The sequence below is a fragment of the Ambystoma mexicanum genome, chromosome 1q (genome assembly GCF_040938575.1).
Source record: "Ambystoma mexicanum isolate Mex_15411 chromosome 1q, UKY_AmexF1_1, whole genome shotgun sequence".
NCBI lineage: Eukaryota > Metazoa > Chordata > Amphibia > Caudata > Ambystomatidae > Ambystoma > Ambystoma mexicanum.
The window spans coordinates 1,205,983,380-1,206,010,612 of record NC_090922.1 but is presented as its reverse complement, the minus strand read 5'-3'; the positions used below and the strand labels follow the sequence as shown (position 1 = coordinate 1,206,010,612).

At 45.1% G+C, this 27,233-nt stretch overlaps 1 protein-coding gene across 1 annotated transcript in view; it reads left to right on the top strand.

Annotated features, from left to right (window-relative positions):
- IL23R (interleukin 23 receptor) overlaps positions 1–27,233 on the top strand; it is a 777,663-nt gene that overhangs the window by 374,515 nt on the left and 375,915 nt on the right. Inside the window, exon 10 of the mRNA XM_069641944.1 lies at positions 24,243–24,431. Coding sequence (XP_069498045.1) covers positions 24,243–24,431 — 189 coding nt within the window. The remainder of the gene's footprint in view (positions 1–24,242; positions 24,432–27,233) is intronic.

Below are 27,233 nucleotides of genomic sequence, written 5' to 3'. Positions count from 1 at the left end.
GGTGGTAATAATCTCATTAGATGCAGTAAAGGCCTTCGACACCGTTAAATGGCCCTGGTTGAGGGCGGCCTTGAAGGAATATGGGAACGGACCCATGTACTTGAGGTGGGTCCAGCTGCTATACAGTACACCACTGGCCTGAGTTAAGACGGGGGCGACCATCTCAGATCGATGGCAACTCAGTAGGGGTACTAGACAGGGATGACCGTGGTCCCTGATGCTGTTCATTCTAGCACTGGAACCCCAGGTGATATACTTGAGGCAACAATATGGAGAGGTGGGGATCAGCACGAGAGGGGGGCAACACCTGGTATCAATGTATGCTGATGATTTGCTGTTGTATCTGAGATATACTTAGGAAAACCTACAATATTTATAGAAGTATTGGCACGATACGCAATGCTGTCTGGCATAACAGTGAACCCCAGGAAATTGTGTATATTCCCCATGGGTAGATATTATGGGATACCACGAGAGGGACTGCCGGTATTACAAATACAATGGGAGACTGAGACCCTTACATACCTAGGGATTGATGAATATCACACTGTCTAGGTAGAATATGTACAAAATACAGAAATGATGGTGGCTAATATTGAAAACAGTATTAGGTTCTGTGCCAAGCTCCCTTTGACCATGATGGGGAGAGTGGCATTGTTGAAGATGGTGGTGCTGCCTAGGTTGTTGCACTTTTTTGTGAATATACCATATATGATACCCAAGCAATTCTTTGTCAAGCTCCAAGGTATATGCAGGGTATTCATATGGCACAACACTAGAAATAGAATAGCGCTATGGAAAGTGCAAAACACATATGACCAAAGGGGCATTCATTTGCCCAACTTTGAGATTTATTATTTGGCCAGCCAACTACAATATGTGGCTAGGTGGTTATCGGAAGACCCTACATCAGAGCCCAGACTGTTGAGGGCTGAATGTGTCCAGTTTTTTCTAAAGGAGTGGATATGGTTGCCCAAACCACAGCAAGGTGGGGGGACAGGAATGTTAGAAATGGGATGGAAGATTTGGCGATGGGCTTGCCGGGCCTTAGAGAACCCGACCCTGTGTTCCCCACAAACTTCGCTAGTGGCACTGAATGGAGTGGACGAGCAATTGAGGAAGATAGTCCAGAGGCATTGGGAACCGATGGGCAAAGCAGCACTGGTGGATAGATGGCAAGGGGGGGAAAGCAGTTGAGTTTGACACACTGGTGGAAGACACTGGCCCACACCGGGGTCAGTAAATCACTTACACTAGACTTCTGCGGAAGATAAAAAACACCTGGTCATAATGCTGGAGGGTCAGCCCGAGACAGTTATAGAAAGATGTAATGATATATCAGTTGGAAGACATGAGGTCTCCCGAATTTACAAATTGCTGATGTCAAAGGTGAGCAAGGAGGTGCTCCAGCTGAGACGGGACTGGGAAGAGGAAGCTGGGGAATCCATGAGTGACGGGTTGTAGGTGAGAGTTCAGAGATACCACAAAAAAATCTAGGAATGTGAGGTTGCAACAAATCCAGTTATACGTTACTCATAGAGCGTATATGGCCCCTCAGAAGATTGCACGGTTTAAGAATGCAGGAACGGAAGCATGCCCCAAATGCGGGGAGATCAACGCTGGACTGATTCATATGTTTTGTGCGTGCCCGGAAATAAAGAGGTTTGGGCGGGAGGTGGCCCACCTTTTGACAGAGAAAGGGATTAAGCTGGATGTGGAATCTCTGTGGCTTGCATTGGTGGGGATTTTCTAGAACGCGTAAATTGAAACATGTGTTAGGCGGAATCCTGTGCAGTTTCCTTAGGGAGCACTACAGAAGATTAAGACTACAGGTATAGGCAATAAATCCCCTTTGCTATCAGTCTGTACCACAAAGATTTAGTTGGTAGCTGTGGCTAAGCAGTCAGACTTATCTCAAGAGGGAGATGAGCAGTATTCAGGGTTTACACAATAGGACTACAATACTATGGCACAAGGAAACACTGACCAAAGCTTTGTATTAAAAAGAATATATATATATTTATTTTACACACTTCTAGTTCAACACATCAATCACAATTATTAAAGCAACTTAAATCAGTCAAGAAAAGTATACACAACTCCTTATTCAAATTGTAGTCAAGTTTGAGCCAGAGTGAAAACTGAGCAAAATGGCACAGTGTAAACTAAGCAGAAATGGCACTCTAACAATTTCTCGAAAGGAAGGGAAAGCACAAGTTATACAGAGTTAACCTCTTAAACACTCTAGCAACACCTCCCAAGTGGATTGTGAACAAGTTAGGCAAGTTAGCACTTTAGCAATAGTCATACATAGGTGGAAACCGAGCAAAATGGCACTTCAACAATACTTAAGAGGGAAGGAAGAGTGGTTATAAGAGTTCTTGGTGCACCAACACAGTTGAGGGTGAAAAGCAATCTAGCGAAGGCAGTTGTAACAGATTTAGCCAAAGTCAATAGGCTTGTGCCAGAGTTAGTGGTACAGGGCAATATGCCCAGGATCAAAGTGTTCTAATAGCTGCAGTCAAGTCTTTGGTTTAACGATTCAAAAGGAGAGTGCAGAAGGTAAAAGATAATGTTAGTCGATAGGGGTGGCCAACCCTGGAGGTAGGTAAAGGATTTCAAACACCTTTAGCAGTACCCCGTGAAACGGGAGGCCTGGCGGAACAATGTACCTGAAAAAGTGGAAGCGGCTCCTACGGTGGCAGTGGTTCCTGGCAGTTCCTGCAGTTCATGTTCTCCAGCAGAGGAAGAGAAGCTCTCATCGTGGAGGAAGGTTCAAGTTACTGCACTGCCCAGGGAAGAAGCCAGCCGCGGTGATGCTGAAACAGATTAAAAGGTATGCTCCTTTAAATCGCGGTCGTGGTGGACGGGTGCCTGGCTATCCGGTCTCCGAGTGCAGGGCACTGGCGATTCGACCAATTCGACCAAGGCAGGTCCTGGAAGGCGATTGGCAAACGGGTTGGTCCCACCAGCTCAAGGGAAGAAGGCTCTTACAGATGAAGATCTTCTCTCGTCGTGTGGAGAAAAGTGGTGAGATGCTGCAGCAGGGCTTCACCGGTGGTTCAGTTGTTGCAGATGTCTTTGGCTCCTCTCCTCTTCGGCTTCTTAGTTCCAGTGGTGACGTCTTGTCCTCCAGTCCTCAGGACACTGCTTTTATGCAGCAAGACCCCCATTCATACAGCCTAGCTGTCACTCACACAGTGGGGTGGCTCTCCTGGCGGGAGAGCCCCCCAGCCTACCAGGGAAGAGTGCGACTTAGTTTGCATAGGCAACCCTGTCCAGGGTGCCTATTACCCCTCCCACACATCCTGTCTACCCCAGACTCAGTGACGAACAAAGGATCCCCGACCTGGGTTAAGACTATAGGGAAAGACTCGAGAAAAAAAATTATTTCAAAGTTCTGGCAATAAAAACCTACCAGAGTAAAGTTAATGTTAAAATAAACCGTCGGTATGTTAGAGTCTGTCAGTAAAACTGGTAGCCTCAAACAATGGGAAAATCCCATAGGAAAATATTTGCGGTCGAATATTTATGGTAGAAACCACTGCCACCAGCCAGAAACTTTAGAGAGAGGGACTTTACGGTACGCCCTCGAAACTAGGGAAAAACTATTAACCCTTTCCAGTACTTCCATATTAAGATGGGTTGTACTGGTTTTGTTCATAAGGATTGACTCGTAAAGTAAATGGAGACTTTACATGCCCTGGGAGACAGTAGTCAGTCCCAGGGCCTGGAGTCTATGTTTGGGGGTCTCTACGACACCACTGTGGTACGGCACAGAGGGTGCTGTGTACCACACATGTAAAAAGATGAATCCTATGAGGGTGAGAAAATCCCCATAGATCATAAGCACACAAGATAGCCTAAAACACACACTAGCAATCTGTCTAAGAGTGGGGATAAAAGGGTCTCACTCTTAGCAGGAGAAAAATATAAGCCCTTCAAATCCAGCAAAGCTGCTGGGGGACTCTATAGGTAAGGGAAATTAGCCATAGTAGAGAATTCTCCCTAACAACATGTGAGTAAACTTAAAAGACTTGGCTTACATACTTGACAAGCGTAGAATTGCCATGTGCGGGAAAGCAAGAAATAGAGCAAAAATAGAGGTTTGGCTGCATGACCTCCAGAATCGGGCAGATGCAGAAACGGTGGTGTGGAGCGAAGCAGCTAATAGATGGGGAGATGAAGAGGCAGGGACATTGATGGCCTGGTGGCACCTAGTAGCGACACTGTCTGAGTCTGCCCAGACCTGTCTAGAAGACGATATTTACCTGGGGATGAGGAAGGCGGAGTATCCCCTGATAGAGAGGCAGAAGTTGGTGCGATGGAGTAGGCTCGGGATAGGGAGGGGGGGTAACAGGGAAGCAGTGGACATATCATGATGCTGTATATAATACGTAAAAGCTATGATTGAGGTTCACTGTCTGTTTTTTGTTTGACTGTTCTTGTTTTGAAAAATGTATAAAAAAACGTAGTTGTACTCATTATTCCCAATACTGATACTTGAATAAAGGGGCTTACGTTCACTATTTCTAGCGTTTCCAATCTTATCTGTGTTTTTTTTGCAGTAATTAAGCCACCCAAAGAACATCCTTTCTGTCTCTCTGGATGGCCGGATTGATGTTTATTTGGAAACCATCAGAAGTTAGTTGCTCACTTATACAAGTTTCCTACAAACAGATAATATCTGCTAGCTTAAATTCTTTATTGGAATCCTTGAATAGATGGCTAAAGCCCCGCGTATTCCAAGAACATAATGTTAATGAATCATTTTTTTCAGTTTTCTGGTTGTTAATCTTCATAAATTTGTCTTGTGAGTTCTATATTTTTGTCTTAGCTCCATGATTCCGACAATTTTGCGCTTGCGTGAAAGGAAGTGTGAGGTCCTCTTATTTTTTCATATCTTCTATGCCTTTCTATCTCAGTCCGATTTTGATCAATATAATCTAAGATTTCACTTTTATTTTCCTGCGTATTTCCCATTTGTTCCTTCTTCTAGACTTATATTCATTAATTTCTTGTATGACTTGAAAGCCTAATGTTTCTATTTTGTTTCCGTTTGCTACTATTAGGACACATGTCCTTTTATTCACCAAGTCGATGTCCACTACGTCACGTAGTGCATCATTGGGAAATGTTGCACGTTGTATATCTTTTGTCAAGATCTCTTTTAAGTTACTAATTGCCTCGAATAGTCTTAAGATATTAGTTCTGTTTAATATTAGATTGTCTTTTGTTCTTTTTTAATCTTTTGATTCTCAATTTATTTTCGCCTCTTATTCTTCTGGGATTAGTAAATCTTGGTTGTCTTATCTGCTCATTTCCCTCATTTGCCTTTTCACAATATTTACCATCACCAACTTTCCTTTCCATCCTTGATGACTCTGTAGTGTCCATCGTAAATTTTGTGTTTAAAGATATTCTCAAGTGATGCGAATATGTTGAAAATTCTACGTCAGTTTCCGATATATCTTCCATTGATAAAGATTCACCTTCATTGTTCTTGGATATTTCTGTTTCATATTCATCTACAACATACAATGTTTCATTATTCTCCATCATTACCTTAATTGATTGCTCATTCCTTTCACCTTCTTCACTACCATGATCGTATGTTGACAAATTGATCAATAGTTCGATCATTTCATTCATTTCTCTTTTTATGAGGTATTAATGGGTTCTTTTCATTTGTATTTGACAACTCTTTTATTTTAGTTTGTTTAGGACTTTGTGTTGGTAAGGACAGTTTCCTTAAGAATGCTCTTGATCCTTTTTGTTTCCCTTTCATGTTAATATTCTTCTTCTGATTTTTCTGTGGTTGGGATTTTTCATCTTTTTTCCCTTTTTTTTCTCTTACAATTTCGTGTTCAAATATAGAAAAGCTTCCCTTTTATTTTTTGTTCTTTTAGTATCTGATCTTTTTTTCCAGTTTGTGTCCTTTTTGCCTATAATCATCCCTCTTATCTTGAATTATTAGGGATTGTTCTTTTAATTCAGGTATTACCTCTATTGGTTCATTCCTCTGAATCGGTCTCATTTTATTTTGCGAAGTTCCAAGATTATTTCTATTCCCATGTTCTTCTGGTATTTTCTCTTTGGCTTTTTCTATTTTCTGAATCTCATCATATAATATTTTCTTTTCTTTCTCTAGATCCACAATCATTTTCGCTGGCTTTGTTTTCATAGATATATTTTCCTTATGTGTTAGCAACATAATTTCTGTCATCACTTTAGCTAATGCTGCTTTCTCCAATCTGTCATTCGTGAATTCTTTCTTGCCATTTTATTGTAGTTTCAGCTTCTTTACCTACTTTTTGTTCCGCTTTCTCTATAAATGATTCTAGAAAGATCTGTTTCATATGAATCATTGCTAACATCGTTGTTTGGTCTTTTATATTCTCGGCAAGAGTCTCGTATAATTTCATATATGGTATGAGAAGATGGGTTGCTGCTGCCATTAAGGTGTTCTATAGATCCAACATAGTTGTTGGAATTGAAGGATACTGTGGGCCTTGATTTTCTGTATTTTGGTAATATACCTTCTCCTTTTCTAAGTTATTAGCATTTCCTTCCTGTTGTCGATTTCCCGTCTGTGTTGCAGCTGTGTTAATTTTTAAGACATCTCTTCTTCACTGTTTGAAGATTTTTCCTTGTTTTCCATTCCATTGTTCATTATCACTAGGCTGTTCTTGTAATTTACTTAATTCCTTCTTGTTGTATTTAGTTGGACTTGACAAATGTATGTACGTTTTGTCACCTGGATTTGATAGCTGCATGTCATTCATCATTGATATTTTTTGTTACGCACTTTGTTCTCATTGTTTTAGCTCTTTTATTATTTTTACTTTCTGATCTTTGCTCTCTTTGGAATTTCTCTTTTTATTGGTTGTCTCTTTCTTTTCAAATACCTTACAGTACAATTCAACTTTAGTCATTGCATCTACTTTCTCTATCATCAGATTTCCTTTCTCTTTCTTTTTACAGGGATTTGTTGTTCTCTCCCTTATTTCACTTATTCTTTCATCACATTGCACAATGCCTGAGCATGCAGGTTGTTGTTGGTCCCTTGGATATATGCTTTTAGGGGGTGAAAAATAACTTTTCTCCTTCACCGCCGCTTGTTCAATTATCTGGGTCTCCAGCTGTTTCCTGTCTTTACTTTGCGTGTTTTTACTATATTTCAGTCTACCTTGATTGCTGCTTTCATAAATTGTGCTTCTCAAATTATAACTTTTGAACACTGCAACAACGCTTTAGTTGCAAATACCTTTCATTGATGTTTAATATATCGGTCCACTCAATATGGTTGGCAATTCTGCTCACTTCTTATCTCTGTTTCGAATCTTATTTGTTTGGCTTGCGCGTAGTAAATATAACTACCGGGGATAAAATTCCTGTGGGTTGTAACAGCTCACTGCTGCTCCAAATTAAACACGTATATATCTGCAATATCAGTCTTGTAATACTTACCATTCTGTTCCACACCGTTCGTAGCAGTCATCGTACCAGCGTATACAGCGGGAAACAGCAAGTTGTCTAAGCTCTTTTCTCCTCTCGGGGCTTCTCACCGCAAGGGTTCAATGCTTGTGTTTTTATAACGCAGTTCCGGGGGTGGAGGTTTCAATTACTTCCTTGTAGGTTTAAAGCAACAGCCGCTTCCAAGTGCTGCTGCTCCTCGGCCCGACCTCTGCACCGAGGCGGATTCCACGAGTGGCAAAGTTCACCAAAGCCTCTCCTATATTGACAGCAAAGCTTTCAATTTGCAGTGTAAACCCGTGTGTCACTACTCGCCACAGCCACAGTGGGAAACAGCAAGTTGTCTCAGCCCTTTTCTCCTCTCAGGGCTTCTATCCTTCATCTGCATGGGCTTGTGGTCCTCCTTCTACTCCTTTGACCTCACCCAAACGACCCTCACTGCCCTGGTCTTTCTCTCCCTTTTTATACTCCCTCTGTCCTTTTTCTTGGCTTCCCCAAGCAGCTGGTTCCCCAAGCCAACCGATGGCGCCCTTTTCTTCTGGGCCTGGTTACACGTTTCAAAGGACATAAAACATGTCTTAAGACTTAGGGGGTCATTATGAGTTTGGAGGCAGCCAGCTGCCTCCAAACCAGGGTCTGGGTCCGGTCTGACTGAATGGGGACTTACCGGGACATTCCGACCTATGCGGACCCGGTAAGTCCCCATTCAATAAACCATTCCCCATTCCAATTTGAGCCCCCATAGGGCTCAATGGGAATGGGGAAGGCGCTAATAATGGGCTCCAAGGTCCCTTAATGGGACCCGCAGAGAACGGCTGGTCAGACCAGCCGTTCCTGTTGGGACCCGCTAAGGGACCTCAGAAAAGGGCGGTAAGCGTTTACCGGCACCGGCATCTTTAACGGTGTTGGTAAACCCTTACCTCCCAACTCGTAATGACCCCCATACTCCTCTTTGTACCTGAGTCTGCGCGCCTTTGTAAATGGCGGTCTGCACGCTTTTGTAAATGGCAGCCCACTGCAAAAAAAGTACATTTTAGAGTTCGGTCCTTGATTAAGTGGAGCATTTGGATTGTCGGTTTGATGTGCACAGGGCTCTTCATCAGCTCCATTTGCCATTGCCTCTGCTTCCGGGGAGCTGCAGGCTGAGCTCTTTACCACTAGGAATCCTGGTACACGTGGTCTTAGCGAAGAACACTGGTGATCCTTGTGTTCAACAGGTGTGAAGCAAGAAGTGGTATTTGACATTTGCAGTGAGGCACAGGTAGAAGGGACAGTGACTGGGGCCCTCCCAACTGTCACACCCCACCTCGGGAGCAGGACTGGCTCTGGTAAACACCATGGTAGGAATGCTTCCCTGGGTTAAGAGGGGACCCTATTCCCTCTTGACAGGAGCACATCCCATACCCTGTCACACCTGCCTACGCTTTTCCCTGGCTCAGAGAGCTACAGACCTCACCCCTCCCGTTACAGGTGCCTAACATGAGCCCAACAAGAGCTACATAGAGTTATGCGGCCCAATAGGCTGACCTCTTACCTTCTGTCAGTTTTTCTGTCCACTCATGCCCCACGTCCCCTGACAGTCCAAGGGTATGACCCTTCCCTTGCAATATTTGCAGCATTGCTGGCACAGTCATTGTCTCATGCCGTCCTGCGTACCACCCGCCAACTCAATGTCCTGGCCTCTAATCCTATTAGTGTGCCCATCATCCTGGAGCTGGTGTTGCATTAGTAACACTAATAACAGTACGCTTGTCAAATTCTGTGTTAAGGTGCTTTGCTCCAAATACTCTGATCAGCAGCAGCAGATGCTGATCATCGCACCTGTTTCTGACATGTCGTTCTGTTGTATCATCATCTTCAGGTAGGATCTTTTCTCTGCATTACCATGGGCTTGAGTGGGAATCAGTAAACCCAAGGCTGAAGAGAGAATTGTATACAAGAGACAGGAAGGAAATCAGTCCTGCAGACACAAAAATGAGACACTATGGGCCTCATTACGACCCAGGCGGTAAGTTACCGCCTGGGCCGTGACTTTACCACCATGGCGTAAACTACGTTTATGCCATGGTGGTTGGCGGACTTACCGCCCCATTCCGACCTTGGTGGGGCGGTAAGTCCCCAATCCCCATTTACCCTTCCCCATTCCCATTTTTGCCCCATAGGGCATAATGGGAGTGGGGAAGGCGTTAATTACGCCACCGTAAATTACGGTGGCGTAATTAACTCCATGGTCCCTTAGCGCCATGGATTTTAACACCTGCTAAAAGCAGGTGTTAAATCTGCCATGGCGCTAAGGGACATCGTACTCAGGCGGTAAGGGTCGGCGCTGTTTACGGCGCCGTAAACCCCTTACCGCCTGAGTTGTAATGAGGGCCTATATGTATAGATTAGCAACCAAGGCATTGAACCAGAAAAGCTGGGAATGCAACTAAAACAAACATGTTTGGTTCTCTCTTAAGGAGTACGCAGAATGGTTTTCCCACAATTTCAGGGAGCACTCTCGCCTTCTCAACAAGTTGCAATTGCAGTGCCTCAATCTGAATGCTCATGGAAAGAGCAGCTGGAATCTGGATGCTAAGGCATGAACAAGGAACAGTACTCATCAAACAGAAGCCTGTAATAGTACAACAAGAAGAGGCCAGTGACTGCCTCTAAAAATACGGACCACAACACTGTGAACAAATATGGCACACTAGGCAATACTGAGACACAACAAGTGAAAGGGACAAATTCCCTACTGGAAAGCCCAGCACCCAAACTCTGGACAAAGGAATTACATAATTAATGAGGGGGAAAATAGTTCACATACCTTCACAGAAATATCCAGGCAAGGAACTGGAAGTTGAAGTACATAAGGTTCAAGACTGAGGACAGAAAGTAAGAGCAAATGCAAGAGGACTGAAAACTAAGTACATGGGAACTGTGGACTGGAAATGCAGACTGGAAACCGTGGCTTGAAACTAAGCAACTGAGGCCGCACCATCCGTCTAGAAACAAGGAAACTATGGGCCCCATTCTGAGTATGCTGGTATCCTGGCGGTAGAGCTGCCAGGATACCAGCATTTGGTACTTACCTTCAATGACACTCGGTCCGGAGGCATTGCCGCCGGGGTGCAAGTGCCGGCGGTACGGTGTAAATCCCCATTTGTGTTCCGTCGTTACTGCCACCGGCAATGCCGGTGGCGGTAGTGAGGGCTTTTTTGGCCAGTAGGGCGCCTGACTTACCCCCAGCATTTAGCTTCCACCGGTCCAAACCATAGTCAGGCCCTATGTGATGAAATTTTGGACTAGAATAACATGGACTGCACTACAGGATGATAGCAAAGAAAATACAGACTGAAACTCGAAACAATAAGCCTGTGGGTGGATGGCAAGTACTATTTATTTATTTTTAATTATAATGCTCTTAATACCAGCAAGTGGTTTCTAAGCACGGAATCGGGAGTCAAACCTGTGTTGCGCCTCTTTGTCTTGCTTCCAACACAAACGCACTACCCCTGAGCTATCCTTCCTCCCCTCTATGCCCACCTCTGACTATGGGCACAGAACAAGGAACTTCAGGTAAGGAACAGGGGAGCTGTGGGCATAGAACAAGGGGCTGCAGGCAGAGAACAACGGACTGCAGGCCGTGGATCAGGGAAACTGTAGTAATAGCACAGGGTTGCAGAGCAGAAGGGGAGAATTCTGCAGACAGAGAGCACAGGGCTGCGGTGCAGGGAGCCGATTCTGGAAACGACAGCATTGGCACTCAGCATGAAACCATGGTTAAAAGTTAGAGGGACTGGATACAAATGTAATGCAAGAACAAAGCGATCCTTCATGAAGCCACTTAAGTACTAAACAACATGGGCCGAAGCAGGTTCATTAGCAGGATTCCTGAAAGTAATATGCCTCCTCCCTCCCTGGGCCTTGAAAGGAGAAAGCAAAAAAGTCCTTTTGGACTTCTTGGGATTGTAGTTTTCAAACTCTTATATAGGAATTGCAAGGTTTTCCAAACTACCAACGGGTGCATTGCGGGGCACGTCGTTTATACAATCCAACAGGGAAGTTCCAATACATTCCAAAGCGGATTTAAAGTTGGATATATGAATAAATATGGTCCAGGATGGATTTTGACAATGCATTAAAAGCCCAGCTAGTCCGTAAGTGATGCCTGCTGCGGTTTGAGTGACACAGTCCTGACAGCCTTTACTCTGCCATTAAGTGACTGACACTTCACATCCCAAAACTGGAGAGCAGGCAGTTTTCATGGCATGGACACTTTATTCCGCTATGACTGCTGCTGCCATTTAATGACACAAGACGTGTTACTTTAACGCTGTGCGCTGCTGCTAATCCGATTCATCTGCCAGTGAGTCGATGGATCCCGAGGAGCGTTTGCCAGCTGTGCATTGTACTTCTTGTTAGCTCTGCATTCATGTTTTGTTGTTAGGTGCATAGGGTGGCGGTCCCCTGCTTTCTGTCATTTCCCCTCTTGGACAGTGTGGGCATGAAGAAGGGCATGCACTGCTTGTACTGCTTTCCACTGGAATCTTGGGCTGTGTCTCTTCCGAAGCTGCATTCATCATCTTGACAAGGAATTGCTTTCATGGCAATCAGAGCATGCTGTTGCCATCGGTAAATATACTACTTGCGAGTGTTTCTGCATAACTTCTGCATGCCCCACCTGGATTTCAGATGTGACCAGTGTCGGCTTTGGAGGTTATTTCAGCATTTGTGCCTCCCGATTTTCAAATGCACTGTGCCATTACACACACGGGACCTCATTACGAGTTTGGAGGCAGCCATGGTGCTATGAGCACCATGGCTGCCTCCAAACCCGTGTCTGGGTCAGGGTAGTCGGAATGGGGACTTTCCGGGTCATTCCAGCCTTGGAGGACCCGGTAAGTCCCCATTCTGAAAACCATTCCCCATTCCCATTCGAGCCCCCATACGGCTCAATGGTAATGAGGAAGGAGCTAATAACGGGCCCGTTATTAGCTCCCTGGTCCCTTAGCGGATCCGCCAAGGGCGGCTGGTCAAACCAGCTGGCCCTAGTGGAACCCGCTAAGGGACCTCGGAATGCGGCGGTTGGGGTTTAACGGCACCAGCATCCTTATCGGTGCCGTTCACCCCCTACCGCTGTTCTCTTAATGAGGCCCACGGTCTTCTTGGATATTTGGATTGTGCACAGGCATGCACAATAATGCTTAGCTTATGCACGGCCCTGTTAGAATTGCAATGTGCATTTATATGTGTGTACTGCACTCTGCTATTCTTCCCTGCTTCTCTATGCCTGCTTGTGCAAGTCGATGGGCCTCATTACGCGGTAGGAAGTAGCCATGGTGCTATTAGCACCATGGCTACCCCCTTACCGCATTCCGGGTCCATGTTCCTGAAACAGGGACTTACCGGGTCATTCCGACCTTGGAGGACCCGGCAAGTCCCCATTCCGGGAACCATTCCCCATTCCCATTCGAGCTCCCATAGGGCTCAATGGGAATGGGGATGGAGCAAATAACGGGCCCGCTATTAGCGGGCCCGTTATTAGCTCTGAAGTCCCTAAACGGGTCCCTTCCATAACGCCTGGTAAAACCAGGCGTTGAGGAAGGGACCCGCTAAGGGACCTCGGAATAGGGTGGTAAGGGATTACCGGCACTGGTGCCCTTACCGGTGCCGGTAATCCCTTACCACCTACCGCATAATGAGGCCCGATGTCTCTGTTGTGTGCATATCTAATGTTTTGCATGTAAATAGCCATGTTTGTCTTATGTTTGGCTTACGCATAGCAATGTTGGCATACATGTGCTATCTAATGTTTGGCTTGTACACAGCAAAGTACCCAATCGGATGTACCCATCTAATGTGTAGTTTGTGAACAGCCGTGCCAGTATTGTAGAGAACTCACCTTCCGTTTTGCGTGTTCACAGTCATGTATGCACTCAGCGCTATGTCTTTGCCATACTTGGCTTGAGCACACCTATGTTAGCATTCCATTGCATCTACATAATGCTTATCTTGCACACAGCCTCGCCAGTATTATGTGTAGCCTGTGCATTGCTATGTTGGTCTAATGTGTTGCTGGTTCGCACCTGTTTTTACACCCGCCTTTATTTTGGGATCATGTGTGGCTTGTGTAGTGTTATACCGGTGGTTCCAGAGAGTGTAGAGTGTAACACAAGACAATACAAGTTTAGTCGTGGAATCTAAGCAATGTTTTTTCATACAGGGAGACAAGTAGTACCGGAAAGGGCCTTTAAGGAGCGTAGTGAGTGTAGGATGGATATCAAAAAAGGGAAAAGGAAAACACTGGGACCTCTTCACGAGTCTTCTTGAGAAAATGAATCCTACACGTGTATTTCTTATTCTACAATCCCCTAAAGAAAGTTAAAATGCAGTTTTGAGTCCCTCACAAAGTGCCAGGGATTGCTGTGGTTCTGTGGGACATCTGATGATGGCCCCGGCCTTTGCCTGCCTTCTTGATCTGTGTTTCAGTGGGTGCCCAAACACTTGCCGGAAGAGTACATTGGTCTAGGCCTCACAGACCCACAGGTAGTGATTATAAATCTTCAGCTCAGGCTTGGTGGGTCAGAGTCTCAGGGCAGGCTCAACAAGGTCTCTATCCACTTATCAGTCAGTGCCAGTGCATTGGTCTCTGGGGCACTGCTTGTGGCCCCCACCTACAGTAACCTCCCTGACCCTTGGTGAGAGTACACCATCTTGTACCTGTTCACACAGGTTCTAGAGAGTCTGTCCTGTACAGGTTTGGCCTGCCTGAACCTTCTTAGTCCTTCTTTCTTGGGGTACCAGCAGTTATGGAGATTTTTCATATTTAAGCCAAATTACCCTTTACCCGTGAGACCCTCAGCACTTTTTGCTGGACTCCTGGATCTTTTTGTCCGTTCTCCTGAATGAGCAGAGCCCTTTTCCCCTCATTCATTCTTTTTGCTCTGACCATGGGAACCCGGATCATAATGTTTTTATTTTATTTTATGAAGTCATCCTTTCCTCCATATTTTCTAAGACATCTGTGATTCACTTTTGCAGCACACAGCACCTTTTGTGCAGGGTTGGTGGGAGCCCTTTGAGCTTTCCTTTTTATATTATTTTATTTTCCTTTTGAGAACTACAGTTCCCAAGGATAGGGAAATTCTTTTTATCCCTCTTACCTTTTCCTTTTTGAGATCAACACACAACACCTTATGTGGAATGCTGAGAGGCTATATAGTATTGCCTTTCTCACTGCTCCTGTAACCCGCTTTCTCAATGCACCTGTAACATTTCTGTTATAGTGACAAGGGCACCTGAATGGCTGGTGGCAGTGGACGTCTTCTTCCAACTTTTGTGTATTTTTCCTACCCTGAGTCCATAACTCCACTATTCTTTGTCTCCTGCAATGCCTGCCTGGAACCAGATCCAACTGGGAGGTTGGATTTGGTTCCAAAGTTTGAATGTTGCATGACTGTCGAGTGACTGGGTTCCTGGATAAAAGGCGAGGGTCCTGAGGTTAAAGACAAGTCGACCACTGGAACAGAAGAACTGAAGAAGAAGTTGGCAAGAAGCACCTGCAGCACCTTCCAGCAACCAGAGAAGCCTGCTGAAGTCACCACTGCTGTCCTGACTTTGTTTTTTTCAAATCGACAAATCGACAGGCAAGCTCCAAAGAAGACGACTTCCTCCCTTGGACTGGTGGACATATTCAGCCGTAAGACAACCTTCAATTTGTTTCATCGTCTTTCCACAAACAAAACCTCACGAAACTCTGGTGGACTCCTTCTGGACTTCCAGAGGCACTATTCCCCTCCTCAAAGTCCCCTCACCAAAGTACAGGACCAAGCAAGCGAGAAGAATCGATCAGATAAGAATCGTTCTTCATTGAAGGGCACCAAAACCACAGGCCTGCATTGGAGCATGAAGAATCTTTTGCTGGGAGTCCCCTCTCTCGACTACTGCTGCAAAGTCCCTTCCAGAGTCCCTCCTTTCATCACCACGACCAAGGAACAGGAGACCCGGTGCACCGCAGTTGCATCTCGAAGGCATCCAGCTTTGACTTCTTCATCACTCCTAAGGTACTGTGGGGCTCTGGGTAATTCTTACCTAGAGTCTTTCTGTCGCTCCTTTGTTGCTGGAGTGCTGATTCCAGTGTTTGGGTGTTCGCCCATACACGTTTGCCCAGGCCTTGTGCGCATACAGGGAGCCTTGACATTTGTTACTAACAAAAGCTTGATGCTTACTTATACTGAAGAATCCTTTGGCACGTTGCCTTTTTTTCTACAGCTGTGTCTTACCTACTTTCCCTCCAATCTGACTTTGAAGACCGCATACCAAGATAGGGATGGACTGCTATAGCCTCAAGGCCTCCGAAAAGTAATATACGTCTTGAAAAGTACTGACCTGCTATCGGTAGTGTTGTTATTCATTTTATTCCTACAACATAATATTCTGAGTTGCTATAACAGTGGTTTTACTTACCTGTGAATTTCATTATTCAATAAGTCCTTACATTGTGGTTTACTCACCAGAAGCATTTGTTTTTCTGTTGTGTTTATTTGCTTTAAAATAGAACTTACCTATCTGAAGATTTATGTTTGCCTTGTATATATAAAATGAATTCCTATTTTGATATAACAAGTGTATACGTGTTTCTTGGGGCCTATGTATGTACTAAGTTATTTGTACTTACCTAAAACTTGCATCTCCTTCCTGCCATACTACCCAAACCTTGAGTAGTAGAGACTTTTACTAGAGGTTGGGGCTCTGTATACCATGGGGATAGTTTTATAGAAAAACTGCCCTAGCACCTGCTCTCCTCCCACTGCTAATGATTTGGTATGTCCATCTACTCATCTAGTTCTTTCCTGCCACCTATTGTTTTACGGGCCTTCATCTTTGCCTTCCCCCTATGTTGTAGTCTTGTAGTGGGATTCTCCTCCAACCTCTGCACTCTCTTTCTTACTTATTTTTGTGCACTCCCCTATAACCTCATCACAACTATTATCCACTAGTGGGAATTGCCCCTTCTCCTTGATGTAACGTTTACCCTTCAACCTCCTTGATATTTCCCCAAAAGACTCTACTCGACTTTGACTCTTTCTCTGATGGTTCATCAGGAGGACCACTCTCCACCAACTCGTCTCCCCCTCATGGTAACTCTCTTCTCCTCCAAACTCCTTCACTCCACAACAATCCCATCTGATAACATCGCTTTCTTGTGCTAACCTCCCCTGGACCTTCACTTCACCTTCTGCTCTCTCCTTCTGATTGCCTCTCAATACTCCTCTCTCTTGCCATATTTCACCAAATCATTCCTTTAACTTCTTCTTGAAATCCCCACCACAGCAGACTCTGCTGGCTGCATTAAACAGCAGGGTCTCTCCTTCCCTGGGGTGGCGCTTCCTGACATTCAGGACACCTGTGTACTGAGGGCTGTGCTCGTCTGTGATTGGTCCCTGGGTTGAGGGCTAAATGGTTCGGAATTGGGTTAGGCTGGTGTTATGCCACCATATTGGATTTCAGAAGTGCTATTGGCAGGTCTGGAATCTCTATCCTACCTTAGAAGCCCTGGCCTTATTGGCTATGGGAGTCTGGTTCCATCTGCTCTGCTAATGTGTGATTCTGAAGTCGGACAATCTTTGGGTAAGCAAGTAGGCTGTTTGTTACTTTCAGCCATGGTTCATTGTCTGGGACTTGCACGTTTGTAACCCTTGCGATTTGTAAATAATAAGGTTTGTTTATCTCCTTGTTTGCGCATTCCATGAGAATCACATTTGCATTGTCCAAACCTGCCATTGGGCCTCATTACGACCCTGGCGGTCCCGTAATGAAGGGTGCCGGTACGGGACCGGCACCCTTCATTACGGAAGCGCTTACTACGAGGTTCCCTTTGCGGGACCCGGAACAGACGTCTGGTAAAACCAGATGTCCTTTCCGGGTCCCGCGAGGGTAACAGGGAGCTAATAACAGGCCGTTATTAACATGACTGTTATTAGCTCCCTCCCCATTCCCATTGAGCCCTAGAGGGGCTCAATGGGAATGGGGAATGGTTCATTCATGGAGGAATTACCGGGTCCTCCATTGTTGGAATGACCCGGTTATTCCCCATTGAAGGAACCCGGTATTGGAGCCCGGTATGGAGGCAGCCATGGCGATAATAGCACCATGGCTACCTCCATACTCGTAATGAGGCACATTGTATCCGCGGGACCTCCATGTGGCACGCAAACATGGAAATTGATTCCCCCATACCAGTTCTACTGGAGAAAATGTAGGGCCTTGCTCCACGGGGTTTGTGAAAGTACTATAACGTTATGGCCCTCATTACGAGTCGAGCGGTACGGGGTTAACGGCACCGGTAAAGGTGCCGGTGCCGTCAACCCCGTACCGCCCGATTACGAGTTCCCCTCGCGGGGCCCGTTCTGCACGTCTGGTTTTACCAGACGTGCAGAGCGGGTCCCGTGAGGGGAAGAGGGAGCAAAAAAAGGGCCATCTCGTAATGGCCCGTTGTTTGCTCCCTCTCCCATTCCCATTTGAGCCCTGAATGGGAATGGGGAAGGACCGTGTCCGGGTCCATGGAGGGAGGAATTACTGGGCCTTCCGAACTCGGAATTGCCCGGTAAGTCCTCATTCTGAGGATCTGGACACGGATGCGATTTCGGCAGCAGCCATGCCGCCAATAGCGGCATGGCTACCACCGAACTCGTAATGAGGCCCTATATCTCTGAAAGCAAGACAAATGGGCAACCAAAAAATACTCACACAGAGCTGGACATCACTTTTACATGGGGGAAAAGGCATGTCAAAGTTTTGTCCATGTGTGTATGTTTCTTTTGTTGCCCATTTGTCTTGTGACCACCATATGATTAAGAGGTCTGTGGGAATTCACAAGCTTATGGAACTACCAATTTAGCATAATATATTGTTATTCTAGTAACATGTATCAAAACTTGGATTTTGCCTGATACTAAAACTGGACTAACACGGCCCAACCCTTTCGCGCCCATTATCTCTGAAAGGAAAGACTTCCCTTTCTATGCTGGAGCACTGGGTTTGGTTAGGGAGCTACAGGGATTTCTGAAAGGATCCCTGTTATGGGAAAGGGATTCTTCAGGGGCCATGGGCAGCCCCTTCTCTCTTCGCTGGCAGCACTAAGGATATGGGGTAGTATTGAGGCCCTGGATATCTCTGTTCATGCTCCTGCCTATCAGTAGATGAGGAATGGGAGGGGAATGTCCTGGGGCTTCCCCCTTGGTGTCCTGGCCTTGCTGTAGTGTTAGTGGGGGGTTGAACCTTTCTGATACTGCCCACTTGGGGTTCTTGACCATCAGTTGTGGTGGGAAAAGCGTGAATAGCCCTGTGACTGTTCCCTTTCCCAGTGTGGGGATGTATGTGAAGAGGTCTGTGGATCCATATTATCCCTTCTCCTGGTCTGGTCCAGCATTCACTACCTGGGGACATCCACTTTACTGGGGTTGGCCTCTTCCAGGTAGATCGAGTTTTCTATTGCGTACCAATATGTTTTTCAGATTCCCATGCATTCTGGAAATCTATTATCAAGATTGCATGTTAAAATGAAACTGACTCAGGGGAGATGGTGTGGCCCAGTGATGAACACTAGAGGATCATGTTTGCCAGAAGGAATCCTTCCGGGGAGATGTGAGCTCAGCATGCTTTGCAGGAATAAGGACTAAGAACGAAGTGAGTTGTAACATGCTGCCACAAGGTTGCGCTCGCAAGCAGGCCTCCCAACGTACGCCTCCATTTTCATATGCATATCCAACTTTATCTGGTGATAAGCCATCTAAGTGCACACAGCAATAAACACAGACAGAAGAATAAATAAAACAGATGCAATTATAATACACAAAACAATAATAAATAGAAATACAGGCTCTTCCATCGAATTCATTACTCGGTTAATATAAAAAAACATTAAAATACTAGAAATAATGAGGTGAATGTTCTCCCAGACCTCATCCCGACCAAGGTCACCTCTACACTGTACCAGGTCCTCAGTTCTTTCGGGACCCGGGAGCTGACGAGACTGAAAGAAAAAGGGGAGAGGGAGCGAGGCCCGCTGGAGGCACTCATGTTTCCACAAGATATTGGGATTGATGCTAGAGTGAGGCTGATCCAACTCAGCATATTACACCAATCATACTACTCCCGCTCAGCGATGGCACACTGAGGGATCGCAGACAATGGGGAATGCCTGAGATGTAAGAGAGCAGAGGGAACTTTCTTTCACATGGTGTGGGGCTGTGACATGATCCAGAGTTTCTGGGGGAGATGCATCAGCAAGATCTCTGAGACCTTGGGATCTCCAGTCCCACAGGACCCAAAATTGGTATTGCTGGGCATATGGGGAGGATGTCACTCAATGTAAAAAGATGTTTCTGGCTATGGCAATGGGAGTGGGGAAGAGACAGATCGCTGCTACTTGGGGCTGAGCGGACAAATTGTGCTTAAATCGATGGTCTAACGAGATGGAATGATGTGCGTCCCTGGAAAAACGTAGCCAGAGGATGTCCTAGGAAATATCAGAGGATTTGGGGGAAATGGGATGATGGAGATGATTCTTTGCACCATAGACCCGTAATGTTCATATCATGCCCCTCACCCCCTTTCTTTACGGTATCCAGGTGTCTGCAGAGAATGTTCCATGGAAATGTAATGCTGTTATGCTGATATGTCAAGTGACTTGTTGGAGTTCATGTTTATTGTTGGTACATACTGCTATTGAATCAATAAACAGAGTTTAGAAAAATAAAATAAAAACAATACTAGAAATAAGAGCAGGCTATAGACTTGTGTACAACGTAATCCACTAAAGAAGAAGCATCAAAAGTTGTCTACAATTGCAAGGTAACTGAGTGCAAATATGTCCAAAAGAGAGAAGGGCGATATCATCTAATTAAATGCTCTCTTCTTAATTATAAAAGCAATGCGAAGGAAATTCGCTAAGTCAGCACATGATTTTTTAATGGTTAAGCAAACTCAAAGCCTCCTCAATCAGTTTTACCCGATACTTCGTGAGCTGTGCTCTAATCAATTGTGTCGTTTGGTTAGAATACACAAAGAATAAAATGAGTAACTTTTTCACCACATTGCTACAGAACAGGCACAACAAACAAACATCTTGGAAATTTGGAGGTAAAAATTGCAAGGGGGGAATATCTAAGCCAAACCTAATAAGTATAATTGTGTGAGTTGATTTTTCAATCCAGGATAAATACTGTCCGAAAACCCAGCAATTGTTTATGTTTAGATATAAATAGGTTGTCATGCTTGGGTCCCCGAGATTTAGGAAATAAGAAATCTCCATGATCCAAACAGCTGTCGAAACTCCAGCAAATGCAGCGGCCTAGTCCACTGATACATTGCTGCGGTCGGAAAGCCACAGGGAGCCGAAACTTTGAGCTGGAGCAGAGGAAAGCAGAGCAAGCATGGAGGTGGGACTCCTGCTGGGCTATGTCCACACTCAAAAAGCCACTGACCAAAGCACCTTGGGCAAGTAAGATTATTAGTGAATCGTTGAGCCCCACAAAATGAAAGATTGAGCACCACAAATCTGAATGGAGATTAGAGACTGCTGAGATTGCAGGCAAGGCCCATAAAAGGACAGAGCGGTAATTGTGTGGGAGAGTGGACGCGAATGAATAGGGAGAATCAGTCCTCTGGGAGCATACAGCACAGAGTGGCAGAGAGCAAAAACCTGGTGGCACTTCAGGAGAGCCCAAGTCAGAGGAAGCAGGGTCCTGAGGTTCCGTGGGCACCTGGACAGATTGGTCCACCTGCTGAGGTGAAAAAAGAGACTTGGAGCTGGGACACTAAGAGGGCAGGAATAACTGCCACTCCTTGGCAGTGGGAAGAGCGCTCGGTCTGTTATTTGGTGTGAAGGGGAAGAAGGGCACAATATCAGGAGGAAGTGGGACAGGCCCAATCCTTCTCTGCCTGGATTAAAAATAGAGAGCTGGTGCTATATGCATTCCAGTGAAGGCGAATTCTGGCATAGAAAAAACCGGGTGCTATGTCCCTGTGACTCTGAAGTGAGTAAGAAAGCTTTACAAAAGAAAACGATATATGGCTCTAACTCTTTCATTGGTTGCCAGATTTGTGAATATAAAACAAATTACACAAGTGTCTTCTATGCAGTTTTTTTACAAGTAAATCAAATACTTGTTGTATATGTGTTTTCTTCTGCAATCCTTGTTGTTTTACATCTAAATCAAACACGTGTGTATGTATGATCTCCTAATGTGCTCAAATCAAACACCGGTAGGTATTTTATATTATGTTGTCCTTGACCCATGTTTCACTGGATGTCCAGCTTCATCAGTAGGAAATTCTATGGGATATGGGCCCAACTTGCACTAGGGTTGGATGGCCAATCATTAAACCAACCATTAGGCGATTATGTGAACATTGTATCATAGTAGTGAGAAGCAAAAGAGGAGCGGTCACAAAAGCATCCCACCTTCCCCTTTGCAGGAACTGAGGGGAAATCAAAGGGTGGCTGTCCTTTGACTTCTCAGTGCAGAAGAGGGGCCAGAGATGGTGGAATCATTGTACCTCTATGGTTCATACATAGGTATAAGTGCAAACCTATTCATGGGTTTGTAAAGGGGACAAACCCAGGTGTTTACAAGTAAAGGTGCAGGGTTATCAGAGGTGCTCGACTGGATAGGAAGAGCAGGGTATGTAAAGACCTCCAGATGAGGAGGACTTTCTTCTCCTCTTCTTTGGGTTCTTTGGAAGTCCCAACCTGTTCCCCTCCCCAGTACTGTCTAAGTGCTACCAGCATCTCCTCCTTGCTCCGACTGCTCCTTTTTAGTCTGGGCTATTAGGTGGTGCTTGCGCACCTATAAGTCAAAACTATTGCATTAGCGTGCAGAGGGATACACAGCTCGTAGGTGTTGTTTAGTTATTTGCCCACCCATTGACTGCCCATGGCCATGCTAATCCCCATGGCCATTCCCACCCAGTTCCTGCCCTTGATCACCCAAAACACCTCCTCATGGGAAACCGTTGAGTTTGCTTTAATAAAGCCTTAGCATCAAACTTTGTGCTCGAGGTGCCTGTCAGGGTTTTTTTAAAAGCAGTCTTCTGAGATAAACTTAATTTGCGCTGTAAACCCACTAATGGTGTAATAGAAATTTCGTAGCCAGGTCTTCTTTCATAAGCACTAAGCGTGTCAGTCACTGAAGTCCTGTTAAAGACAAGCATTGGCAAAGCCAACCTAGTTGGCTTTTGTATAAGTATTAGGCATTTGTCAAGCATTGCTATTAGATGCCTAAATATACTCACCATTTTGCACCGGCTACCATCAATGGCCCGTTATTACCACTATGGCAGTGACTGTAAAGTGTCTTTCCCATGCCTACAAAAAGCCCAAACTGTTGCTCTAGCCAATGCTTGTTTCTATTGCATTGCTAAGCTCTTGTTACTCATGAAACCTTCAGAGGAACCTGGCAGTCTTTATTTGCAATGGCTTAGCCTGATTCAGTGTTCTTGCCATTTGCAATCCTACGCTGAGGATTTGTCAGGGGTTTATTTGCAGTAATACGTCACCTGTGGTCAGTTACTGCACCGTCACAGCTGTTGCGAGATGTTGGGCAGAATCTGCCACCCTATATATCCTGCTAATCCATCAACGTCATATCGCTTTTGCGATATTTGAGGCACAGCACGTGCTAAATAAACATGACTTGATTATTATTTCTTATTAGATAACATCATTCCTCCAATGAAGAGACTCCAAATGTTGAATGAGTGAATAGTGTGTTTGGTATGAGAACCCATTCATCAAAGGGAGCTCTAAAGTCCAAACAGGTAACTAGCCAGAATGGAAGAGAGTTACTCTGAAGACACAAGGTAAACATTGCACCTGGAACCCAAATCTGTCAAGAATTAAAGGGGGACTATAAATAAGAATTGAAGATGAGGCAGTAAAGGTTAGGAAGAGAATGGTGACATGGAGAGTTGGATAGAAGCAAGAAAGCTAAGTCGCAGTTCCCTTTGAAGCATCCAGAGAAAAAAAGTTAACAGAAACTACAGTAGTTAATAGTGTATTTATTTATTTATTTATGTATTTATTTATTGTTTGCTTGTTAGGCGCTTATACAATCAGACAATACTGTTTCAAAGCGCCCACAGGGCAAGGGAGGGAGCAGTGGTGGGAGGTACATTGCAATACATTACATAAAAACACAATATTTAGGAACAGAGGGGGGTGTTGCAGGCGCCCTGCAAAATGGGGTTAGGCTCCAAGAATGTGCTGATCTGATTGACCTTATTGCATCTCTGTGTCGCAGCTGCCCTGCAACATGGGGTTAGGCTCCATGAATGTGCCATCTGATTGACTTTACTGCACCTCTGTGTCGCAGCCACCCTGCAACTTGGGGTTAGGCTCCATGAATGTGCTCACCTGAACTCTTTTCTTGCACTTTTGCCTGTGATGTATTTGCCTCTGTATGTCTCGCTATTATGTAATCAATTCCTGCGCTTTCTTTCTGTAACCATAAGCACCGTAACCAATCTCTTAAGCATAAGCTCCCAGACACCTTCAGGTTTGATGCGATACACAAATAAATAAATAAAATAAATAAGGAAAACGAGGACGAACCTACTACGCCTTGTGAGTATTCAGAACGTGCAAATGCAGCAAGGAAGGGGGCAGGAGTATAGATGACTGTTGGTTCATTGCATACTATTGTTTATATCATGTCTCAGCAAATATGTGCCAGTCTACAAACAAATGCATCGGCCAATTGTCGAATTTTTCATTTCAGATTGCCCACCTCCTGGAAACATGCAGATTGTTTCATCTCATCAAGATGGAATCCTGGTCATGTGGGAAGCCCCTCATCCCGCTGTCCTCGGGTACATTATTGAATGGATGCCAGTGGCATGTAAACAACAGTCACAGAATTTGCTGTGGAAAAGAATTCCTAGTGAGGATTCCTCCATCTGCTTAAAAGGTGAGAAGAGAAGATGTGGGATCTGAGTTTATTTAGAAGGACCTTCTACGTTTTAGTAACGTTCATGGGGAGGTCATGCCAAAAGCCTTTATACAAAATGTTTTTGATAATCACATCATGATTGTTGCTTGATATTGAATGGGGTTGCCCGCGGTGCACTTTGATGAGTACAATTTAATGATATGGCTGTTGTACGTTATTTCAGCTAGTGCCATGATGAGCCATGATGAGCCACTACCGAAGGTCTATCTGCACAATGTTTGCATGAAACACACCAACACATGGGCTGCTCTAGAATACAGGAGCATTACATTTTCATATTTTAAATAGATAACCCCTAGTATGTAGAGAAACATGGATGATCAGAAAGTCAGAGTCCCGTGTTCGGATAAGCTGCACATTTGCTCAGGTTCTAGGCTTTGTCAATTAGGTATTAAATGTGAATCTGAGGTGCTCACGAGCATCGCCTGATTTGCTCCAATACAAACCTTTGTACTTTCCAAAATTTCAAATGTTCTGTTGCAGGGAGAAACTGCATCTCCCAGGATACACTTTGCTGAACTACTGCAAGGCCTGAATCTGGATTGTCCTTTTCAACCTTCTGGATGCAGTATACCACGAAGACAGAAACTTTCCAGATTCTTTCTGCTTTGCTTCTGAAAATGATAGAGCTTAAATCCACGCCCCCGCCCCAAACATAATCAGAGCCTGTCAGTAATGTGCCCTGTATGGAATTCAGGAATGAACAGGATGACTCCGTGGAAATTATCCACTGGGGGTAAAAGATCTGTGGCTAGAAGGAATTCCTTTGGAAAATCAAGTGAGGGATTGGGGCACATATGCGAGGAGACCTAAGGCAAAGAGAAAGCACAGCATCACACTGTCGAGCCGAACAGCGGTAACACACCTATGGTGCAAATGAAGGAGGGGAGCAGGGTCGGACTGGGACAAGAAATAGTCCCGGTCACCCAAAAAAAAGTGGCCCACCATTCACCTCAAAGTGCCCAGCCCTTGCCTCACGACCCTTGACCTCTGATGACATCACCGGAAGTGATGTCATTTGACCCCACCCCAAAGTGACATCCCGGGAAGCGATGAAACACAATCTTTCACCCCTTGACAAAACAGGAAGTGGCATCAAATAGCATTGTTCCTAAGTACACTAAATTACTGTGAATCCAAGCAGACGTCCAAGGCCAAATGATATTGTTATTGTTTAGCACTTATGCTTAAGCTCTTTTTTATAGAACAAATATGCATACAATATCACCCAACCTGTGTTGGTACTCATTTATTGACCTAAGAAGGATAAAAGGCTTTTGGAAAAAAAGAATTGAAAAAAAATATATATTTTTTTCTATTTCTTTTTCTTCCAAACCATCCCAGACATGGCCAGAAACCGGCCCCCACTCCCCAGGGACGATTTCGGCCCGGCCACAGGCCGAAAGGCCGAGGGGCCAATCCGACCCTGGAGGGGACGATGGTGAATATTAAATCCATGCTGGAAAGAGTAGTGGGAGCAATAGCCTGCCTGCACGGCCCTCCTAAATCGGTAACAAGACGTCAACAAATATCTTGCAGTCTGCAAAGTCCTCTTTCTCTGTCGAAAGAAGTGCGTCCTAACACAGGTTCTGCTCATAACCTCAATACATTAGCGCCATGCCACAATATTGATACGCTGGTGGCCAAGCCCATCCTGGGGTTATCTGCCAAACACAGTGCCATGCGGATGTCAATGTCAGTGGTAGAGGAATGGGTCTCAATTTCCTAAAACACCACATTTGCCGCTGATAGTGTAGACGCCACACTGGACCTGGCACCAAGCTAAGCTAAGACACCGTTCTCTCAGGCAAGACCATATTGGCGGGCTTCCCTGACCTTAGGTTATTATTGATGCTCTTTCTAAAATGGTTTCCATCCAGAAAGAGGCACATGGTCAGCTTTTCTCGCCATGCTGGATATCTGAACAACTATCAAGTCTGGAGGTGTCATTGGCCTAGTCATGCCACCAGCCCTCTCTGTGGCATTAGACACTGTGGACCATGCCCTCCTCCTTAGCAGGCTCCCCTCCCATGGCCTGGAAAGTACTGCACTCTCCTGGATCTCTTCATTTGTCACTGTTGTGTCCCTAATGCCGTCCCTCTGTTCCCCCTTCTGACCTCCCTATTTGTTAGCCTCTTGCAGCTCTCGTTTCCTCATGTAACTTTACTTTCTATACTTATGTTGATGGTCCTCAGATCCTCATTCATTTGGACCGATGCATCGCTTCAGTTTCAGCACTGTCTGACAGCTGATCCTAGCTAGGAAACTCATTACTCTCTTATGCTGAACCCAGATAAGCCCAAAGCCATGTCAAACATGGGGTCTTGCTTCAGTCTGGTCACTGATGTTAAGGACCTCAGCTTTATATTTGGACTTCTTTAAATTAGTCAGGTGTCCTCCACATGCTGATGCTGATTTCATCTTTGCCTCTTATGGCATACTGTCACTTTTCTCTCTGTCTCTGATCCTACAGCTGAGTGTGCTGTTCTCATTGCTAAGATGTATTTCTGAACTCTGACCTGGAGGGGCAGAGGTTCAGAAGGCCAGCCTAGTTTCTTGGAACAGGGTAACCTTCTGGACAAGCCAGACCAATCAAGGTAGCATTGGCGGCAGTCAAGACTAGTTCTCAGGAGGGGTGAGGGTGACATACAGGTGTATCTAGATTAAAAATATAAGTACATTTAGTCAAGGCCTTTGAAATTCAACACACAGCAATTATCAATAGTAATACATCAAACCAACACAACACTACTATAATAT